The sequence below is a fragment of the Macrobrachium nipponense genome, chromosome 3 (genome assembly GCF_015104395.2).
Source record: "Macrobrachium nipponense isolate FS-2020 chromosome 3, ASM1510439v2, whole genome shotgun sequence".
Lineage (NCBI taxonomy): Eukaryota > Metazoa > Arthropoda > Malacostraca > Decapoda > Palaemonidae > Macrobrachium > Macrobrachium nipponense.
The window spans coordinates 99,148,343-99,169,525 of NC_087202.1; the positions used below are offsets into that span (position 1 = coordinate 99,148,343).

At 39.6% G+C, this 21,183-nt stretch overlaps 1 protein-coding gene across 1 annotated transcript in view; it reads left to right on the forward strand.

Moving 5' to 3' along the window:
- LOC135221913 (clathrin heavy chain 1-like) overlaps positions 1 to 20,303 on the forward strand; it is a 106,091-nt gene extending 85,788 nt beyond the window's left edge. Inside the window, exons 22-25 of the mRNA XM_064259929.1 lie at positions 3,729 to 3,860; positions 3,993 to 4,274; positions 17,636 to 17,933; positions 18,272 to 20,303. Coding sequence (XP_064115999.1) covers positions 3,729 to 3,860; positions 3,993 to 4,274; positions 17,636 to 17,933; positions 18,272 to 18,396 — 837 coding nt within the window. The 3' untranslated portion in view covers positions 18,397 to 20,303. The remainder of the gene's footprint in view (positions 1 to 3,728; positions 3,861 to 3,992; positions 4,275 to 17,635; positions 17,934 to 18,271) is intronic.
- Positions 20,304 to 21,183: the final 880 nt, after the last annotated feature.

Genomic DNA, 21,183 nt, shown 5'->3' on the forward strand with positions numbered 1-21,183 from the left:
ACAGTTTGTAGCACGGATATCTAACAATTCCTGATTCGTTTTCACCCACAGATTGGTTTTGTTTATAGTGATAGAACCATACCGCCCTACGCTTCTGAAGCAAAACAGGAGTCCATCAATTCTGATCATGCAGGTTTTTTCCTGGTGCAGTCAGAATGTTCTGACTCTGTAGATCTACGGATCAGGCCTGCTCCTCCTCAATATCCTCAGCGTTCTCTTCTGCAATACTATTGTGAGTATAAGGATGAAGGCTAATTCTGGAAGATGAAAAAGTGGAGTCCTGTCCTTTGACAAGGTATCCCTATTCCTTCCCAACTTCTCTCGGAGAGATGAGAAGACATGACCTAATATTGAGACAACTGCCTTCCCCTTTGGGTGTTGCACACACTTCCCCTCCAGAGATACTTTGTGCCTCAAAGCACCAACTGAACGGCATTCAAATACACTTCAAGAGATTAGGTTGGGTTAGGTAGGTTAAGGCCTAACTAGTCCTAGTCTAACTTTACAGTCCTGCATTTCATTATCCTGGAATTTGTCTAATGATATTAACCAGGAGGAAGTCTCTTGTTCTACAAGGGACTAGGTCGGGTTAGATTTGGGTGGATGCTAAGTCTAGCCTAACTAGTTCTAGCCTAACCTTACCAAACCAGACAGTAATTACCTGTCCTGCAAGGGTCTAGATTCCCAGCCTAGCTTAGCCTCAACTAAACCTAGTCTAACCCAGCCTATTCTGCACCTCAATAACCTATAGGCTTTCCATAATATTGTTAAGAAACGGTAGCATGGTGTCCTATCATCTCCTCTATTTATGGTGTGCTTTCCATTGATAGTGCAGTTGCATGAGTTTTCAGTAGCGCACTCAGAAGAGCGGTCAATTGGACACATTCCAGAATGAGGGATGTATGACAGACAAGTTCAGTCACTAGGGTCAGTGTTGCAACAATTTTTCTGTACACCTTGACACTTCGAAGAATTGATCGATCTAGGAAGACATTCAATTACTCCTTTAGTCTCAAAACTCTGAAGATGTTAGTATTTGCATCTGCCTCTGCAGACCATGGCATAATACCAGCTGTGCCACATTGAAAATATCGCTTCTCAACGAAGTTAGCAATGATAGGGTCAGCACAGTACTTGGATAGGTGACCCCCTGGACTACCAGATTCCGTTGATGTCTAGGAGACGTTTTTCGCATCCATGGCCATAAACGTTGGGACTAGTCAGTACTTGGATAAGTGACTTAGAAACTTCAGATGCTGTTGGCACCTAGGAGAGCTCTTGTGCAGCCATGATTCAATTCGTGGGCTCACAACTTCCTGTCGTTTTGCCCAATTCATCAAAAGATCAATGATACCTCCAAACAAAGTTAGTTCTTTGTTCCTACTCGGTCAAGAAGTGATGTCTAGGACACTGTTTCTTTTGACTTGTAGTTACACTCCTTTGAGGACTAGGAGAAGGAGATGTAAGCAGTAGCTACTATTGCTGCTGCAATAATCAGTTGATCCACAACCAGATGAGAGAATATTGTGTGGCTCTTAAGACAGTTTCAGGAGCCTCAGTGTCCAAATAGCCACTCCTTTAATAGCAACAACACCTTTACACTACTAACCTCCTCAGAATTTTCATTTGGAACATTGACCATGGTGGCAAGCTCCTACACTTTTCTTGGAGGTTAAACTCAGTTCTTGTTAGTCTTTCAAGAGTCTCAGGATCCAAGATAGACACTTCTCAGTATGGTAGCAACCAGGGTTGCCGTTTTGAGGAATTTCGTCGAAAAGTGTGGCTTTCTGGTGACATCTGGCAACCCTCCGTGGCTTTTCCAACCACAGGCCACGTCGCTGTGGAATAAAATTCCACGGCACTGAAGAAAAAAATTCTTCACTTTGCCGTTTTATGTTTTATTATGTGACAGGTCTAAAATGAATGAGAAAACGTATAATTTACTGTATATCGATTTACAATATCATTGACCTCTTAAGTATGTGAAAAAACATTTGTTGAAAGTTTGTGAAGCACTTGCCTAAAAAGTGCCTTCATGACCTGAGAGGACAGCGGAATTGAAGCTCACGAACGTTTGCTTCCGACTACGATTTCTTTGAAAATCAGAACTGCGTATGGTAACACTGCTAAAAGCCACTGTTGTGAAGAAAGAACGGCAACGCTGGTAGCAACACCACCATGGTAAAGCCATGGTCATCAAAGGGGCCTAGTATCCTTTCATCTACTCTATGGCAGTGCAAGCACACAAGCAGATAGAAGTACATTCAATACAGCAGGAGAGATGTAATTACAACCATTTTTTTTATCATGTCGGGAGATAAGGACAGTTGATCATGGCACCTTGACTTTTGGAAGTTCTTTCAACCTCTGAAGAAGCTAGAAGCTAGATCATAGATCTTTTCTCAGCTTTGTGAAGTTGGCGCTGTTCTGATCTGCATACTCATTCTACGTTTTGAAGGTTCAGTGAGATGGGTCATTCTCTTTCTATGGTTATGTGGCAGCAATGACAGTAAGACCTCTTTCTTGCCTACATAAAACTAGTCTGTCAACCCTGTGCTAACAACTCTTTTGTCAGCTTCGAGTTGCCCAAGAAATGGTGTTCAAATTGTCATACTCTAACTAATGAGACGATCAAACAAGCATACCCCCTAATTTCCTGGTGGACATCGGTATGTTTCGGGCAAGATCTCACAAGGCCAGAGTCGTCGGTCTGTCCATCGCATTCAGGAAGAACCTGTTGGTCTAGTACTAGGATGCAATGTAATCACGAAGATCACATTCATCTCCTTTCACCTTGGGATGTTGCCCATAGGTCCTTGGACTTCTTTTCCTTGGATCATATAGTGGTTGCTCAAGTCTTATAGTTCATCTAGCTTAGGAGGAGCCAGGTTGCATCTCACATAAGGATGTGCAGCTACAAGGATAAGGTGTTTGTGGGACTTGCCTCCTCCCTCTCTCGTCTTCCTTCCTCTTCCAGTGGACATAGGATCAGTGAATGAGCTGTCACATTATTAATAGACTGGTGTGCATGCTGGTGATCTAGAGGACTGAGTATCCTATCTATAATCTAGTTCTATTTAGATCTGTAGATACAAATCCTTCTTTCTCTCAAGCAAAGGGAGAGAGGTACTTAACTATAAACTAGCCAGTTGGTTATTCTTAGCTTTTATATAGTCTCCGACACTGGGTACAACCAAACCTTTTTGAATCAATATTATATTCCCTTAATTTGAAATGGCCAGAAGTCTGACAATTGAACATCTCTTGTCTCCATCCTTTGCTCTTTCATGGCCAGGAAGAGAGTACCCAGGTGAGCCAAACTACCAGTCAGCTCAGAGATTTACTTAAAATCCCTACCCCCCCTCCAAAAGTAAGTGTCCCATATGTAAAGACCATGGATTTGTATTCATGTAGGAGCAAGCGACAAATATAAGAATAATTTGCATTTTTCGTAACATACAAACCTGAGGTCTGTACATAAAGGGCCTGCCTCTTACCACCCCTCATTCACGTCCCTGTACCAAAAGGTAAACTGCATGGATTTGAGCGTGCACTGACTAGGTAGACAGTACTTCTGCCCCTACCTTTGGCAACTGTTACAATAACCACCTTGCAGAAAGTTTTAATTCCCATATGTAAAGACCTCAGGTTTGTATGTTAGGAAAAATACAAATTATTTTAAAATTTGTAATTTTTAAAAATTCTTTTTAATTTTCTTCTTTTTACAGGTTGCCAATATCGAATTATACTATAAAGCCATCCAGTTTTATTTGGATTACAAGCCGATGCTCTTGAATGACCTACTGATGGTCCTATCACCAAGAATGGATCATACCAGGGCTGTCAATTTCTTCTCAAAGGCAAGTTGTGACAGTTTTTGGCAGTATAGGTTGTCCATACAGAGTGCATTTGACTTGACATTGTAGTTGGTAGTGCTTACAAATTAATTTCTGGTTTTAGATGAGTAAATACCTGTGCAAATTTCTTTTCAGGTTGATCACTTGAAGTTGGTCAAAGGTTACTTAAGGTCAGTGCAGTCCTTAAACAACAAGGCTATCAATGAGGCTCTGAATTCTTTACTTATAGAAGAGGAAGATTATACAGGCTTGAGAACCTCAATTGATGCATTTGACCATTTCGACAACATTGCACTTGCACAGTCCTTAGAGAAGCATGATTTGATTGAATTCCGCCGCATCGCAGCATATTTGTACAAAGGCAACAATAGATGGAAACAGTCAGTGGAATTATGCAAGAAAGATAAGCTGTTTAAGGTATGAAATTTTTTTTTTAGATTTGCATAACCATACATTCTGTTCCAATAAGGATACATATTTTGGTGGATAATACTGTATACTGTGACTGCTACTTTTTTCCTACACTTACCTACCTTGTTTTTTTTTCCCCCATTTACTTTTTGTAAATCTCTCCCAACTGTTTTTTTCTTGAATTTTTACCTTGAATTTTTGAAAACAGATAAGGCTGGCAGTACAGAATGGTAAAATAGTTTAAACTTTAGTGCTTTTTGGGTTGTGATTAGTTTTAATTATTTTTTCAATCAAAAGAAAATGGTAAAAGTAAAAATTGTTGATGATTAGAGGCCACTACTATTGGTCATTCTAAGTCTTGTGGTTAATACATGTCTTCTCTATGTTCCCTAAGTTAGATCATAAGGAAAGGAGGAACACTTCTGCAATTAACCCTTAAACGCCGAGCTAGTATTTCCGAGATTGTCTCCCGTATGCTGGCGGGGTTCGGGAGTGAGCGCCGAAGCGGAAAAAAAGTTTTTCAAAAAGTCACAGCACGATCAGTTTTCAAGATTAGAGTTCATTTTTGGCTCCTTTTTTTTTATCATTGCTGGAAGTTTAGTATGCAACCATCAGAAATTAAAAAAATATCATTTATAAATATTGGAATATATTACAGCGCGAAAAAAAAATTCATATATAATTGTACACACATCACGTTGTGAGCAAAACTGTTAAAGCTAATGAGTTAATTTTTTTTAGTTGTATTGTACACTATATTGCGATCATTTTGGTATATAACAAATTGTAAAACGATCGAAGCAACACAGAAAATATTATCACAAAATGATGAATGAATTCGTAACGTGTGGACGTAAAAAAGATTTTTAAAAAATTTACCATAAATTGAAATATGCTAGTGACTTCCGTTTGTTGCACATGAAGGTAATTGATTGAATATTACTAGACTGTAAGAGTTTTAGCTTACAATTGTATTTTTCGACCATTTCAGTCGAGTTAAAGTTGACTGAATATTGAATTTTTTATATTTATTGTGTTTTATATGCAAATTTTTCGAAAATGATAAAAGCTTTTAAAAAATAAAACTTTATGTAACGGCTAATATAAAACGGTGCAAACATTACAACAAACTGACGAAAGAATTTCTCAATTTTTTGGCAGTTACCGCGCGGACATAAGGAAATTTTTTTTTTTTTTTTTTTTTTTCCAAAAAAAATTCACCATAAATCAAAATATTGTACTAGAGTTTTCCAGTTTGTTGCAAAATGAAGGTAAATGATTGAATATTATAGAATGTAAGAGGTTTAGCTTACAATTGCATTTTTCTACCATTTCGGTTGAGTCAGAGTTAACTGAAGATTGAAATTTTGGCACTTATCGTGATTTATATGAAAATATTTCGAAACTGATAAAAGCTACAACCATGGGTTGTTTTTTTGATGAAAATATTTCAAAACTGATAAAAGCTACAACCATGGGTTGTTTTTTTTGTTGTATTTACATGAAATTGCAGACATTTTCATATATAAAACTTTGTAATGGCTAATATGAAATGGTGCAAACGTTACGACAAACTGACAAAAGAATGTCTGATTTTTTCGGCAGAGATACTGCCTGGACGTAAGGAAAAAGTTTTTTTCAAAAATTCACCATAAATCGAAATATTGTGGTAGAGACTTAATTTGTTGCAAAATGAAGGTAAATGATTGAATATTACTGGAATGTAAGAGTTTTTGCTTACAATTGCATTTTTCGACCATTTCGGTCGAGTCAAAGTAGACCAAAGATTGAAATTTTGGCACTTATCGTGATTTATATAAAATATTTCAAAACTGATAAAAGCTACAACCATGGGTTGTTTTTTTTTGTATTCTACATGAAATTGCGCTCATTTTCATATAAAACTATGGAATGGCTAATATAAAACTGTGCAAAAATTACAACAAAGTGACGAACGAATTTGTGAGATGTGTCGCTGATGCTTTTTAGTGCGAGAAGAAAGAAATTTGCGCATGTGCGCCTGGGTAATGGTTGTAAACAAAACAACAGCTTGATCTGTGAACTCCCAGCATCCCTCAAGTCGCGTGATTCAAAATTTTTCGCCTAGTATCCTGTAATACTGGAGATTGAAGTTCCAGCAAGATTGGTGAACAAGAGGTCCGCATGACTTGAACTAAAACAGCAAAAATGAAGTACGGGGTTCCTGTGGTTACCGTTTCCATTAGTTAGCAGCATTTCAGTTTTACGGCGATTGTTAAATACATTCATAACTAGGTTTCACACAGTAGGGTTTATAGCACCATTGTCTGGGTATTGGTTTCTTAGGCTAGGTGCTGAGACTGCCTCATGAAATACAAACATAACGAATATGCATCTTTTCCTCTGATCATCAAGGGCGGCAGCAGGAGCAGGACGACCAAGGTTGGCCCTCCCAACATCTGCCCTTTCCTCTATGGGCAGATCTGGAGCTCGGGGGGGGCAGGGGGCGGTGATGGAAGGCCACTCATCGGGATTAAAGTTGATGAGGGCATTCCTGGCCACCTCGAGAAACTGGATGTGGGACAACTTCCGGAGGTCCGAATTGTTCCCACAGTAGAGGATGTAGGCATTCTGGAGGGCCAACTGAAGTATGTATTTGAGGAGCTTCTATGTCCACCACCTGGTTCTCCTAGCGAAGGGATAATACTGGATGAGTTGATCAAAGAGATCAACTCCTCCCATGTGCCTATTGTAGTGCCCAGTGACGGTAGGCCGCTCGACAAGAAACTCCTCATACATAACTCGGACCTGCCGATGTTTCTTCTGCTGAACGACCTCTTCTTGGGTGGGCTCATGACTCGTTGCAATCATGGAGACGAGTCGGACCCCTTCCAACAGATGACGAAGACATCTCCCTTCCGCCGCCACTGTGTGTCTCATCTTGTCAGATGTTGCGGCTGGCTAGCGAACCTCTTTAGGACATTTGGGGTCCCTCGCACCAACTGAAGAGTACCACTGACATGCACACCTGCTTCATACAGTTCCTGGGCCAGGGATACAGAGTTATAATAATTATCCATAAACAGGTGGTATCCCTGGTTACAGAAACGATCCACAAGACTGAAGACTGTGTTAGGCAGCGTGGGGAAGACCCCGGAATACACAGAGAAGTCCACGACGTATCCAGTGTTGGACTCTGTAATAAAGAATAACTTTACACCATATTTCTTTGGCTTCTTGGGGTTGTACACTTTTATGCCAAGACGTCCTTTGTAAGGCATCATCCCCTCATCCAAAAGAAAGGTTCTTGCAGAAGCCATGAGGAAACTGGCACCATTCACGAATGTAATCCAACACTGGGCGGACAAAGATGAGGCGGTCGGAGTTATTCCGGGGTATGGCCCTTCGGTTGAAGGTGTTGAAATACCTGTCCAACGCCAGGAAACTATCATGGGCCATAATGCTGGCACATTGGGCGTACTTAAAAAAGAATTCCGCCTCCAATATTGCCTGACGTCGGCAGCAGGCATCATTCCAAAAAAAATGTGAGCCCCAAAAGATGTGCCATGTCTGTGAGGTTGCAGCCCCACCAGTGATATGACGTCGTCCGCAGTTCGTCACAGCAGTACCGAGAGTAGTCCGCCGTCTCTGCTGCCAGGTATTCCAGCAATTCCCGCGTCAGGAACAGCTGAATGAACCCCAGAGCTGTTAGAGGAACAGGTACGGTGAGCCCAGGTGCTGCCGTGAATGGGTGCATGTTAGGTGGGGTGGGGTCTTCCAACCACCCTTCATCACTCTCGGACAAACGGCCTTCACCTAGGCTGACGCTACGTTCCAACCTTCTACGGGCCCGTGCGTGCGCAAGCACATGTGCTCGGGCACGGCTCAAATCATCATCATCATCACCCCCCCCCACTGGCCCTTCGCCCTCGCTTTCGCCCTCGCTTTCTGTTTCTTCCTCAACAACAAAACTTGACAACTCCTCCTCCTCCTCCTCCTCAGACTCCCCCTCATAGGCACTAAAACCACTAAACTCTAACTCACTTTCAGCCTGTGACTCCCGTACGGACATTGGGGGAAAATATTCATCATCACTTACATCAGGAGTGATGTCCTCATCTTTAGATGACCAACTGCCATCAAAATGAGGACTTGCGACCTGCTCTCGATCAAGCTCCAACAATTATTCATCAGTGTCCTTTGGTTGGAGGCCTCCCAAATGTCTACGAATGCTCCTCAGGACACCCCGATGCTTCCTAGGGGTCGTAAAAGGCACATGATGTAGTCCTCCGACACTTCTGGCCACACGAGGCCGCACAACACGGCGTTGAGAAGCTGGGTCATCTTGGATGCTTGGTCCCTCCAGCATCCAAGTCCAAAATACGCCTCGCACGATCCCTACCGACAGGCAAAACGTGCCTTTCGCGCTCCATTCAACGTTCAGACATCTCAACGTACGTCTTGTACCACCACAAATACTCACACTCGCAAAAGTTCGGCAAAACACGATTGCGGCAAAAGATCGCTCTCGGACAACGCGTCGTTGATGCTTGCTGGTGCGAGAAGAAAGCAATTCGCTCATGCGCGGCTGCGCAACACTTGTAAACAAAACAACAGCTTGATCTGTGAACTCCCAGCATCCCTCAAGGTGCGTGATTCAAAAGTTTTCGCCAAGTAGGCCTATAACTATTTTTCCACAAATTTTTAAATAAATTTTTTAGCGTCTACATATTTTATGTCAATTAAGAACCCAACAGACAATTTTCGTCGACGTAAAATACGTCCAATAGGCATTTAAGGGTAAACCCATAACCAAAGATATGTGAGAATCAATTGGTTTCCCTCACTAGGTGCTTGTACGATACCATGGTTTATTACATTACGGAAGATGGAGAACTCTCCATGCTCCTAAACCACTGCTGTCCCTTGTATCTGGATCTATTGCCACCCCTCTTTCCCTATTACCGAGAGGAGTGTGTTGCTACTGAAAAGTATACTATACTCTAGATTGTCTTTACAGTATGGGTGACCACCTCACCTGCATCTAGTCCGTTCCAGCTCATGATGGTACTCTCCTTCATAATGCCCATAGGTAAATGAGTAGAAAGAAAGTAGTAAAGAAGAAAGACCAGTCATCTCATTCATTCTACTTTCATACCTTCATCTTAGACTAGACACAAACTGACCTGCCAGGGGTACTGGATGAGCTATACCACTTGCTGGGCTGCTACCACTGGACCCAAGGAGAAAGTGTCCAAGGATCTATGGGCAACATCTTTTAAATAAAAAGAAGTGAAAGTTGTTTGGCGTTGCCAAATACCAGCTTTCAGAATTATCTCCACAGACATATTCTTCTTGAATGCCAAAGAAGCACTCAAGCCCCTGATGTCATGAGCTCTAGCCCTCTCCCGGCTATTTGACCCTCTGCCTTCTGTCATGTATGCATGATATTGTATTCCTGGACACTTCCTTTTTGTTCCATCCTGTACTTACAAAACAGCCTCCAGCACCCCGGCCTGAAATATCTTGTCCTTCTTAAGTACTTTCTTAGTACCCGGATGGGACACAGAAGCATTTCTTCTTTGTCATTGTCTACAAATTCTGCCAGAGAAGGCATGGAAAAGGAGTCGAGTCTGCCGTCCACTACTGATTCTAGGATATCCCCATTTCGCATTGCTAGCACGGAATCCAAATCAACAGTGCGGCTTAATCTAGCCAAAGCTGCATCTCTACTCATCAACAGGATGTTTGCCCAAACATTGGTACTTAAATTTGTCAGTTGTCACTTAAATTTGTCAAGTACGCAATTACTTTGGAACCTGATTGTAGCAATCTGATAAACATAGACTCATCCACAACTTTTCTCGTTACTTTTGAGGATGCAATTTTCGCCACTGCTGTTGACCAAAGATCTAACCAAGCAGCAGTCTGAAAGACAGAAGAAGCTGTTGCTTCCAACGTAGCAACCTCTTGGCAAGTCATCGAAGGGCATTCCATCTTAACTTGATCCAAGGTTAATCCAGGTCTTAACCTTACCACATTTGGGTTAATTTGTCTGGATAGCAAAGGAACTATTGGTGTCGTATAATATTTCCTGTGTTTCATCATTAGGGGGGAAATAAACTTAAACAATCTTTTCAATCTTAAGGAATTATCCCTTCCAGCAATCCGTGCATTTACGTGTTGTAAAACGGACTCCGCATGACTTGAACAAGGTAATTCATACGACCCCTCCTTTTTCAATCCAAACACCATGTCAATCCTTGGAGGAAGTATACTGGCAGGTGTCTCAGTGCTCCCCGAAAGGTTATTGAATTGACGAATCAAATCAATCACCTCCGCATACAAAGCCAGAAACTCTTGGTTTTCTCCTTCGTCCGGTTCTAACGTACTGTGTTCAGCCACAGGAGATGCTAGCTCACTCCTATCCGTTGACAAACATCCGGGTGCGTCATGGCCCTCCAACCCTACCACCGCAGCATCTTTGATCTCTGATGGCCGCCGACGGCTTGATCTCGAATAGTCAGTAGGAGAACGAGACAGCCTAACTCCTTCTCTGCTCGCAGATCTAGAGCGAGAATGCTGCCTATATCTCCAAGATGAAGGCTTTCTCGAAATCGAGCTAATTTCCTCTCTATCTCTATTAACATCATCTCCAACGACGGTTGGGGAATTCGGCCTTGATCCCTCATTGAGTCGAACAAAGTCTTCCACCAACGTATTAGAAGAGGCTACCAAGTCTTTATTATTCGACCTTTTAATGGGAGCTCTCTCATCCTTTCTCCGTATTTTAAAAGGTCTTACAGGCGAAACCTGTATCTGTTCTTTATTCCTTGTAGAACTCTTCCCACTCATCGTTGATTTTACCAACGGCAGTGTAGTCTCTCTCAGACTCTGTCGTCTCTGCTGGCATCTCCGCTGCGGCCGCTCGCCCAATGACTGTCGACGCTTTCGCTCTGTCGGACTCTTGTAAACGGCTTCGTCCGTTGGCATTAAGCTTACCAGCCACTAACTTCTTTAATTTGTTGCTGACCGGGATGTAACAGTCCTGGTTTGAAGATGAAGAATTCACTCTTCTCCTCTTGGCCCGAGGATCATTCACATAGTCCCGTATCCTCCAACGCATCGAACTTTCCGATAACGCTGAGCTAGAGGAAGAAGACGAAGACGATTCACGCCTTTTCTTTTTGTCTTTCTTAACTATTTTCTCCTCTAGATCTTGTAATTTCATGACAGTGTGTACCAACTAGTCAGAAAGTGTATTTTGCTCAGGAGGCAACAAAGTAGATAGAGAAGCAGTAGGCTGTGATGTCATCACGTCTACCATGTCAGTGTGTGACGCGGGTTGTGACGTCACCAATCTTGTAGGGAGAGACTGCAGCTGCTTCTTGCAGCCCTGCGTGTACAGCAAAACCACCTCCAACGTTCTGCATCACTGGAAACATTGATGATGTTGACGTTGCCGTGGCATTAGCTCCCATAAAGTGCAGACAAGGGGGATGAGGAACATTCAATGCTGTTGGGCCCTGCTGGAATCGGACGCCATATAATGAGACAGCAACCCCTCCAAGGTTGGTACGCCTGGTAGGCCTAACGCTGCCCACGTTCCTTCCACTCTCTGTGCATCGGGAGCCGGCACTTGGAACATAGATGGCGATGCTCCCCCCCCTGCCGGGAATGACAGAGTGTAATTATGCATAAAATTGCCAAAACCCCTCCTGGAGTTTCCAATAGCAAAGAAACTGACGGAGTATGGGAAAAATCAAAAGCAGATGATGAAACATATGGAGCAGTCTGGTGTATTGCCGATACAAAAGAAGCCGATGGCGCTTGGTCATCCAAAGATGGCGTCGTTTCCTTTCTCTTGTACATACTGCCCTTTCTCATAAAACTTCCTCCACTGTTCCACCAACCAACCACGACAAACTGAACAAGGATTAGTAATAGTACGTACGTTTTCTCTGTACCCACTACACATTGGATGAGGATCTGTAGACACCGAAGTTAAAAATCTTGAACAATGAAACCCACTCACTCCAGGGCATTTCCTGTCTCTTCCGAGAACCGGAAGAAATTCCCGTTGGCGAAGCAAAATTCTCCATCTCACAACGTACACACACCTATCAGATCACACCCACACTGAAAACACCCAGAGAAAGAAAAATTAAACAGTGAAAAATGAATAAAATCGGGCAAACTAAAACCGGCTTTAAAACAGATAGAAAGTAATCACGTCCTATCTCAAAGGTGGTAGGAAAGTAACTTGTTGGTCACGGGACGCTGATGGCATTCTGGGTACTACATGCCCCGTGACCTGGTATAGATGCCAATAGTCCCTGGATCTCACAAGTTTAATTTTAATTCTACTGGTTTCCAGCTTGGCGCTAGTATTATCCTAATGTTAAGACCGAAGGTTTGTTCCGTATATGAACATTTTAAAAGATCTTGTGAAATCATGGTTAAGTGATCAAGATCATGTCGGGGATGTTTCAGAATGTTAACATCTGTTGCCAAAATTCTGAAAATGTGCAGTGCTATAAACAAGCTGTAGTAGAGAACATGAAATCATTATCCTCCCAAACCAGAGGAACTTAAGGATGGATAACGAGAAATGTAGTAGTAGGCATTCTGGAGTTCCAGGGTCCAGAAATTTCTTTTATCAACATCCTTACAGACTTTTTCCATACTGAAATAGGTCAATCAAGGGAATTTGTTGGCCTGGCCGAGATCTATAATTGACCATCTGCTTTCGTAATCCTCCAAGATTACAAAAAGGTGACTGTAAAACCCCAGCATCTCTTGCATTCTCCAATTGTCTCATTTGCCAATATAGATTTGATATCTGCATTGAGGGCTTGAAACCTTTTGCTGGTTTTGGCATAATATTCATTTACAGCCAGAAGAGATAGACCATTGCTAAGGACAGAGAGGACCCAAGGCCCCATATCAATGTCCCCTAAGAAATCAATCTCCACCTCTGCACAGAAATTGAGGTCTGTGCAAATGTTAAATACCTAGGAATAATGTTTGATCAATATTTAAGATGGAAAGCCCACATCAAGTTTATCAAAGCAAATGACATGAAAGCCCTTGCCCTATGAAAGTAACCATCCCACTTTGTCAGGAGCAGGAACATGACTTCATGCTGATGTTAAATAGGACATAAGTTTTATTTATAAAAGACTGCTGCTTCCCTATATATTCTTCAGCTTCTGAAACAACATTACAAACTCTTCGTGCATTGCATCACGAAGGAATACGTTTGTGTACTGGTGCATTTCTATCCCAAAAAAATTATCTTCTAGCAGAGGCAGACTACTACCTTTGAGGCATCAACACAATTTAATAACACTACGTGGGGCCTTTCCCTACAAGCAGAATCATTTCCTGCAGCTGCCTGCTTTTGGAATTGTAATCCCAGGATTGAATGTCATGGAGCCTAGTCTACACTAGGGTAATCAGTACTATCTTTACATATAAGGTAACCTAGCCTACACTACACAGTATACTTTATACATGCAGGCAGTCCCCGATTATTGGCAACCTGGTTTTATAGCACTTGTCTAGCGCCATAAAATATGCGATTTATGGCGCCATAACAGGCTGAGTTCTGGTTATCAGCGCCATAAATCTAAGAGTTTTAGTTAATGGCGGTTTTCACTTATTGGCACACCCCTCCGATAACCAGGGACTGCCTATATACTGTAAGGTAATTATTAATTTCAGCTAATTCTCTATGTTCAATGCTTATTGGCTTATGATAATTTAGTACAAAGGGAAATTTAATAACACTAACGAGTTAGCCTAGCACATACTATGGTATATCGTATACATATGAATGCAGGAGCTTAACCTACTGTATACTCTATACTACATACATGGTACGTTAACTATCAACACAAGCCAATTCTGGAGCTTCAGTGAATTCTGACTATGATAATTCAGTTTAAAAAAAAAATGTGACACGAAACGAGAATCTGCTTCGTTCCGACATATGCATAATTGAGCGATGTCGGGCTGCTAATGGCTACATATAATTACAAAAATAATGAATACATATGCATCTTTTAAAAAGTTATACCGTACATTACTTCACTGTATTCACTAATATTGTATGTATTCTCATATATTGTATTATAGAATAACAACATGGCTCTCAATGGTTTGGTTTGGAAATCTGCTGATGGCGAATAAGAGTTTTCTCTGTATTAAACTCTATTCTGTGCGGATTTTCTTGCTTCTAGTTAGCATAAATGAATATCTAGATATTTATTTATATGAAACAAGGTCATTTTACATTATACTACATATTTTTAAGTCTAAAATGACTTTAATATGTCTTGTTGTGAACTAAATTATATTTTTGGTTAACAGATTGTGTTGGAGCACGCTTGTGTAAAAGGAAAAAAGTCATTCCGTTTGCTATATTCTTTTTATTTCATCATAATACAAGCTTGGTTATTTATATTTTATCGGCATGAAAACAACAGTAAAAAAAATTTCTTTTCAAGCCCAGTAGTTTTGATTAAAATTATTTTCTCTCAATTTTATCCATGCTTGTGTTTGATGGCATAGCCTTACCTGAGCTTTATCCTTGTTGGTGATGCACGATAATAGTCATTAGGAGCTTGAACAGTTCTCGGCTTCAGCTACAGCTTGGTTTAAATTTGACAGCATATTTCCTAGCTGATCACTGATCTATAGCAAATAAAAGTTATTACATGAAAATTTATCAGTCCTCTCCTATATAACATCATTTGGAACATAACTACAGTAAGGCAGTCCCCGAGTTACGACGGGGGTTCCATTCTTGAGACGCGTTGTAAACCGAAAATCGTCTTAAGCCGGAACATCATAAAAAATCCTAAGAAAACCTTACTTATAAATGCTTTGGGTGCATTGAAAACTATGTAAACTGCATTCTTATTGAATTTTTCATCCATAAAACCTTCAAAAAATTGATTATTTTGCAATTTTGGTGTAATATTTCTTCTGCCAGACCACCGTTGTAGGTGTTGTAACCCTGGAACATGCGTCATAACCCTGGAAATAATTGCTGATGAATATAATTGAAAAGCGCCTTAACATCGTGAGTCGAACCCGTCGTAAACCGGGGACTGCCTGTAATTGTTTACTATCGTACGATGGTTGAAATACAAGCCAAATGGATGTTGTTATCCAATTCGGTTGTACTTAGCAAAAAAGTTGTTTTTCGTTCGGTTGTTCATTGCTGGAAACCGTTACACAATGCGTATAACGTTAAATCAATACTTTCATCATACTCTTTTGCTGTTTTTGAACTTATTCTACTAGAAGATGGGATAATGTTAGTCTATTGTAATTTGGTCTCTCTCACTCCCTGATTGTAGGTACACTGCTGCCTGCACCCGTTGCGAGCGAAATTAAAAAATATTTTCAAAATATTGTCTTATCAGTATTGATTGCTAACCCCATCGTAAAGTCAGATTATCGTGTGACATTATCATAACTTGAACACTACCTGTATCTAATACTCTCATAACACCAATTTTCCCCCTAACAATAGAATGACCACCACCTTAGACTCTGAAACTAATAAAAATATGCACTTCTTTGTTTCATCTTCTTAAGCAAAATATGATTAATACAAAGATGTATTGCCATCTTGCTCTAGAACACATTTGAAGAAAGGGAAACAGTTCATGATGTGTACAGGTAGATCAAAAAACAATACTGAGTAGGAGCTTCAGCCTTCTTGAATGATGAATTAATAATATCTGTATTTACTGCAGAACTCTCTGCCATACAAGCAGCATTTGATATTATTATTAATAGGGGTTAGTTTTTCCAGACCTCTGAGTCTCAAGTAGACTCTTCTCGGGCTGGTTCTCAGGGATCAATCCTGAGAAAGAAGAAGAAGAAGAAGAAAAAAATTATACTTTATTTGAGAAACCCGTCTTATTTAAAAAATTTATGATTTTATTAATTGAAAAATCCCTGCTTTCCGCAAGAATATTTTTCATTTCCGAACTCCGCAGATAAATAGATCTTTCCTGGGTCCAATTTGGGCACTCAACAAGCAAATGCTGTACTGTCATGGGTGTTTGACATCTGTTACATTTCACTGGGTCAGCATGTGGTGTTGACATCAAGTGACCATGTGAGAATCTTGTGTGTCCTATACGTAGCCTTGCTAGGATCACCTCTTTTGCTCTTTCCTCCTGTGAGGATGTTCTCCATGCATAGACTTCAGTTTTTATATTTTTAAGTTTATTTGTTGTTGGCACCGAGGCCCATTCTTCTTTCCAATCCTGGTAAATTAATGTTTTAACTGATTTTACCCAGTCTGACACTGGGGCATATGAAATTGTTGGAGGGATAGTGCAGGCTAATTTGGCAGCAGAGTCTGCATATTCATTTCCTTTTATTCCCACGTGTGCTGGGATCCAACATATTTCCATTGATATTCCTGATTGGAGGAGTTGATGAATTTTTATTTGAATTTCCTGTACTATTTGGTTTCCTGGTTTATACTGTCTTATTGCATCTATAGCGCTACGCGAGTCATTTGGTAAAATATCAGAGGTGTGAGCAATCTCTTCCAATCAACTCCAATCTGGATTACCAGTAAAATTCTGTTGGATTCCAGCACATGTAGAAATTGAGGGGAATGAAAATGCAGATTCTGCCGCTAAATTAGCACGTACTATTACCCCAACAATTTCATATGCCCCTGTAACATACTGAATAGCAATCTGTTAAATCTGTACAATATCAAGACTGATGAACTGATTGTGGTCTTCAGTACTAGTATCAAACAAGCTGAAAAATATAAAATCTGAGGTGTACCCATGGGTTTCATCATCTCAAGTGAGGTCTAAAGAAGTATAATCTTAACCAGACTCCGTATAGGTCATACCAGATTTCCTCAGGTTCATTTAATGTCAACCCCACATTCTGGCCTAATTAAATGCAATAGATGCCAGGTTCCCATTACTGAAGACCACCAGCTGTAAATTTCCTAAATTTTGTTTTCATTTTAGAAGTATGTAAAGAGCAGTGTAAATACATTGAATACAGAAATCTTGATTTTTTTTTTTTTTTCCAACTTTAGGCCCAGTCTTTCTATCTCTTGGCTTAACTGAAAGACCGTTCTTCACTTTTTTCATTGTTGGTACGTGACCATATTCAAGTCTGTTATGACTACTTAGAAATTCTAACATGGGTCATTTCTAGTATTGGTAGCACAGCACTAGGTGTCTGTGAATCACATATAGCTTTTAATGCCTTCGGATCATAACAGTTTTGCAGGAATTGCTGTAATTTTCAAGTCTGTATATTTCTATGTAAAGGGAAGTGGTGAATTCCAGATGACTATAAACTTCACTCAAATGATTTTGTCTCAACAGGATGCCATGGAATATGCTGCAGAGAGCAAGAACTCTGATACAGCTGAAGAACTCATCTCTTGGTTCCTGGAGAATGGCAACTTTGACTGTTTTGCAGCATGTCTCTTCCATTGCTATGATCTTCTGCATCCAGATGTTATTTTGGAGTTGTCCTGGCGTCATAACATTATGGACTTTGCTATGCCATATTTAATTAATGTGATGAGGGAGTATGTCACAAAGGTTAATAAATTAGAAGAAGTCGAAAGAAATAGAAGTGAAAATGAAACTCATGAAAGCAAACCTATGAATATGATTGGTGAGTAAATCCTTTACACTGGCTGTTTGATTTTTATACTTCTTTGCTCTATTGCTTGATAATCACCCTTTTTTTCTAATTGGTAAATTATTTTTGTTTTTTTGAGTGTTCATGCATTTTTTTCTTCATGATTCCTCATTAGATTAATTTTTTAATTTTTCATTATACATGTAAAAGTGTAACTTAGTACTACACACTCCTTAACTAAAGTCATATCTCTTGTACTCTTATACTTTCATGTTAAGAATTTTTCTTTGGTGTAGCATGAATGCATTCTGTCACTGTTTTAAACATTTCACACATATTGCCAATGCTCCAAAGGTGTGTGTCCCTTGCAGGTGAGCCCCAGCTTATGATCACAGCTGGCCCGGGCATGATGGGACCAGGCTACCCCAACGCTGGATACGCTAACAATATTAACTACGGTGCTGGCATGCCCTCGTACCAAGGCTACAGCATGTAAGCAATTATCACCGCCATTCCCACGCCAGTGTAAAGTTTTCAGGTTTGTTTTCATAAGACAAGTGCGTAGAGTTATTAGTAGGGCAAATTGCTACATCTAAAAACTGTTCATACCAGTCATTTTTTTTTCTATAAAAGGTTGGTTTCAGAATAAGTGTTAACTTGTTTCCTCAAAGCTGCAGGCTTAACTAATAATGAGCCTCATAGACTAATGTAAGTTACACAAATACTGTAAAAAGGAAGTTGACTTATCCGCATGGATATGTGTCCAAATTCTACGTAGAGGAATCTGTAAGTTTACAAGTGTAAATGGCCAAGTTGTTTGGTAAAGAGCAAAGAAATAAGCTTATAGTGTGTAATAGTGAAAGGGCGAGTGAGTGAGATTTATGAGGCATTCAGGTTCAGAGACCTGGCTGCTACTCTTCTGCAGATTGTCCTGTTTATTCAGTAATGTCTATTAACAGAATTTTTTTTTTCTTTGAGAAATTTGTGGAGGTGTGGGGAAGACATGCTGCCTCACATGGTTAATTTTTTTTTATGTTAAGGAACTTGTCTGAATGTGGAGGTATAAGCCCATGTAAATGCTTTTTCATTGTATATAGTTTTTCCTGTGGCGATTCCTGCTGAATGTGATGTAGCATTTTTTGCCTATTCCTCTTCTGATTTATAATTGGTTTCTGGTGTAGAGACATTGATTCTGTAAGAATTACGAAGCTGAATTACAGTATGTATATATAGATTCAAATATAAGACATAATAAGTTATAAAAAGTTTTTGCAATGTGTAAACTTTGATTTTTTTTTCTCTTAGACTAGATGATGAGATACTGGATTGCTTTATCAAACCATTCCTAAACCTATGTGATGGGCAACTTCCCAGAATCTCATCTTCAAGTCTGAACAAATGGAGATTGAAAGTGGAAAAAGCTTTGTCCATTGTGTGCCTTCAGACAGGAAAAGAGAAGGCGGCGGCTTTACAGTCTACATCATGATTGTTAATCAGTGAGGTGATACTTTCCAAAGGCCACTAGAATGTGTTCAAATTATCTAAATGGTTGTTCATTAGAGAATAGAGTGTCACCAAATTGATAGGGGTGGAGCAGCTTTATATTTATAGACAAACCTTTGGATGAGTTAACCTTGTTGACAAAGTAAATAACATTGTTGCTGGTTATCAAGAACTCATAATGCCATGATGTTGCTTGGAGTGCATGGCAATTTTTAGTTTTGATAATTTTCACCTTTCCCCCCATTCAAGATGTGAATTATGGATTATTGATAGCTGGCACTATGATAGAGGCATTGGGAGGAGGAGGAAATTTTTGTTGAACGGAACTTAGACAGTATGCTAGTTTCATTGAAAAATTATTTTTGACAATTTCCATTGTTTTGTGGTCAAATTCAAGGATTGGCCTATTTTGTCAGTTCCTCATATCTGTTGTATGAAATTTTTTCCGTACAGCACTTTTTCCATGGTATGACTCCATGGCTATGTATGACTGTTTAGAACTCTGGTACTGTACTATGCATTCTTCTCTATCACCTCCACTCATTTTTTTTTTTCATTTTTGTCTGAAAGTACCATGGAAATGTTGGATTATTTTTCTTTAATATTTAACAATAGGATCATTTGCCCTCTGGGCAGTATTTAAAAACTGCTGATATAGATATTCATTGTATTTTATTAATTGTTATTGAGGATAGTAATTTTATTTTTAAGTTAGGATTTGAGAGTTTTAATGTTTCTTTGTAAGAAATAGCATGTACATTTCCTTGGTGATGGAGCCAGCAAGTGCCATCTTCATCAGGCTTCAGGAGACAACTGTTGACTCCCCAGTGGCTGATGCCTCTACTTAGAGCAGATGTACTGTGGCTACATGTCAAATTTAAATAAACACCTCCCACATGACTTCTATTTTATTTGGACCTTTATAAAGTGACATTTGTAGCAGAATTTTTAGCACTTTTAAAGAAATTGAACAGGTCTGATATTTAAAAGGTAAGTATGAAACTACATTTGTATTTTGCATGTTTGCATGAAGTGTACATTTACTAGACCTGAGTTTTTTATTTTATTCAGTTTGCTAGTAAGTTATCAGAAGTAGTTAAATATTATGTCTAACCTTTTCCAATTTCTAAAATTGTAGAATTCTGGAAATTAAAATTTTGTCCTAAGATTATTGACAAGTGTAACAGCTATTCTAATTTTATGAGGAACGGGTGAACTATGCACAGTAACTATTACTATGCTCAATTAACCCTTAAACGCCGAAGCGGTAAAAAAAAAATGTCTCCCGTGTGCCGGAAGTGTTTCAGAGTGAGCGCAGAAGCGGAAAAAATATTTTTTTCAAAAAATCACAGCGCGCTTAGTTTTCAAGATTAAGAGTTCATTTTTGGCTCCTTTTTTTGTCATTGGCTGAAGTTTAGTATGCAACCATCAGAAATGAAAAAAAATATCTATCATATATATATAATGCAATATGAGTGCAAAAACGAAATTTCATATATAATTGTATTCAAATCGCGCTGTGCGCAAAACGGTTAAAGGTAAAGAGTTACTTCTTTTTTCGTTGTAATGTACACTAAATTGCGATCATTTTGGTATATAACACATTGTAAAACGATAAAAGCAACACAGAGAAAATATTATCACAAAATAATGCATGAATTCGTAACGCACGGACGTAAACAAATATTTTTTTCAAAAATTCACCATAAATCTAAATATTGTCCTAGAGACTTCCAATTTCTTTCAAAATGAAGACAAATGATTGAATATTACTATACTG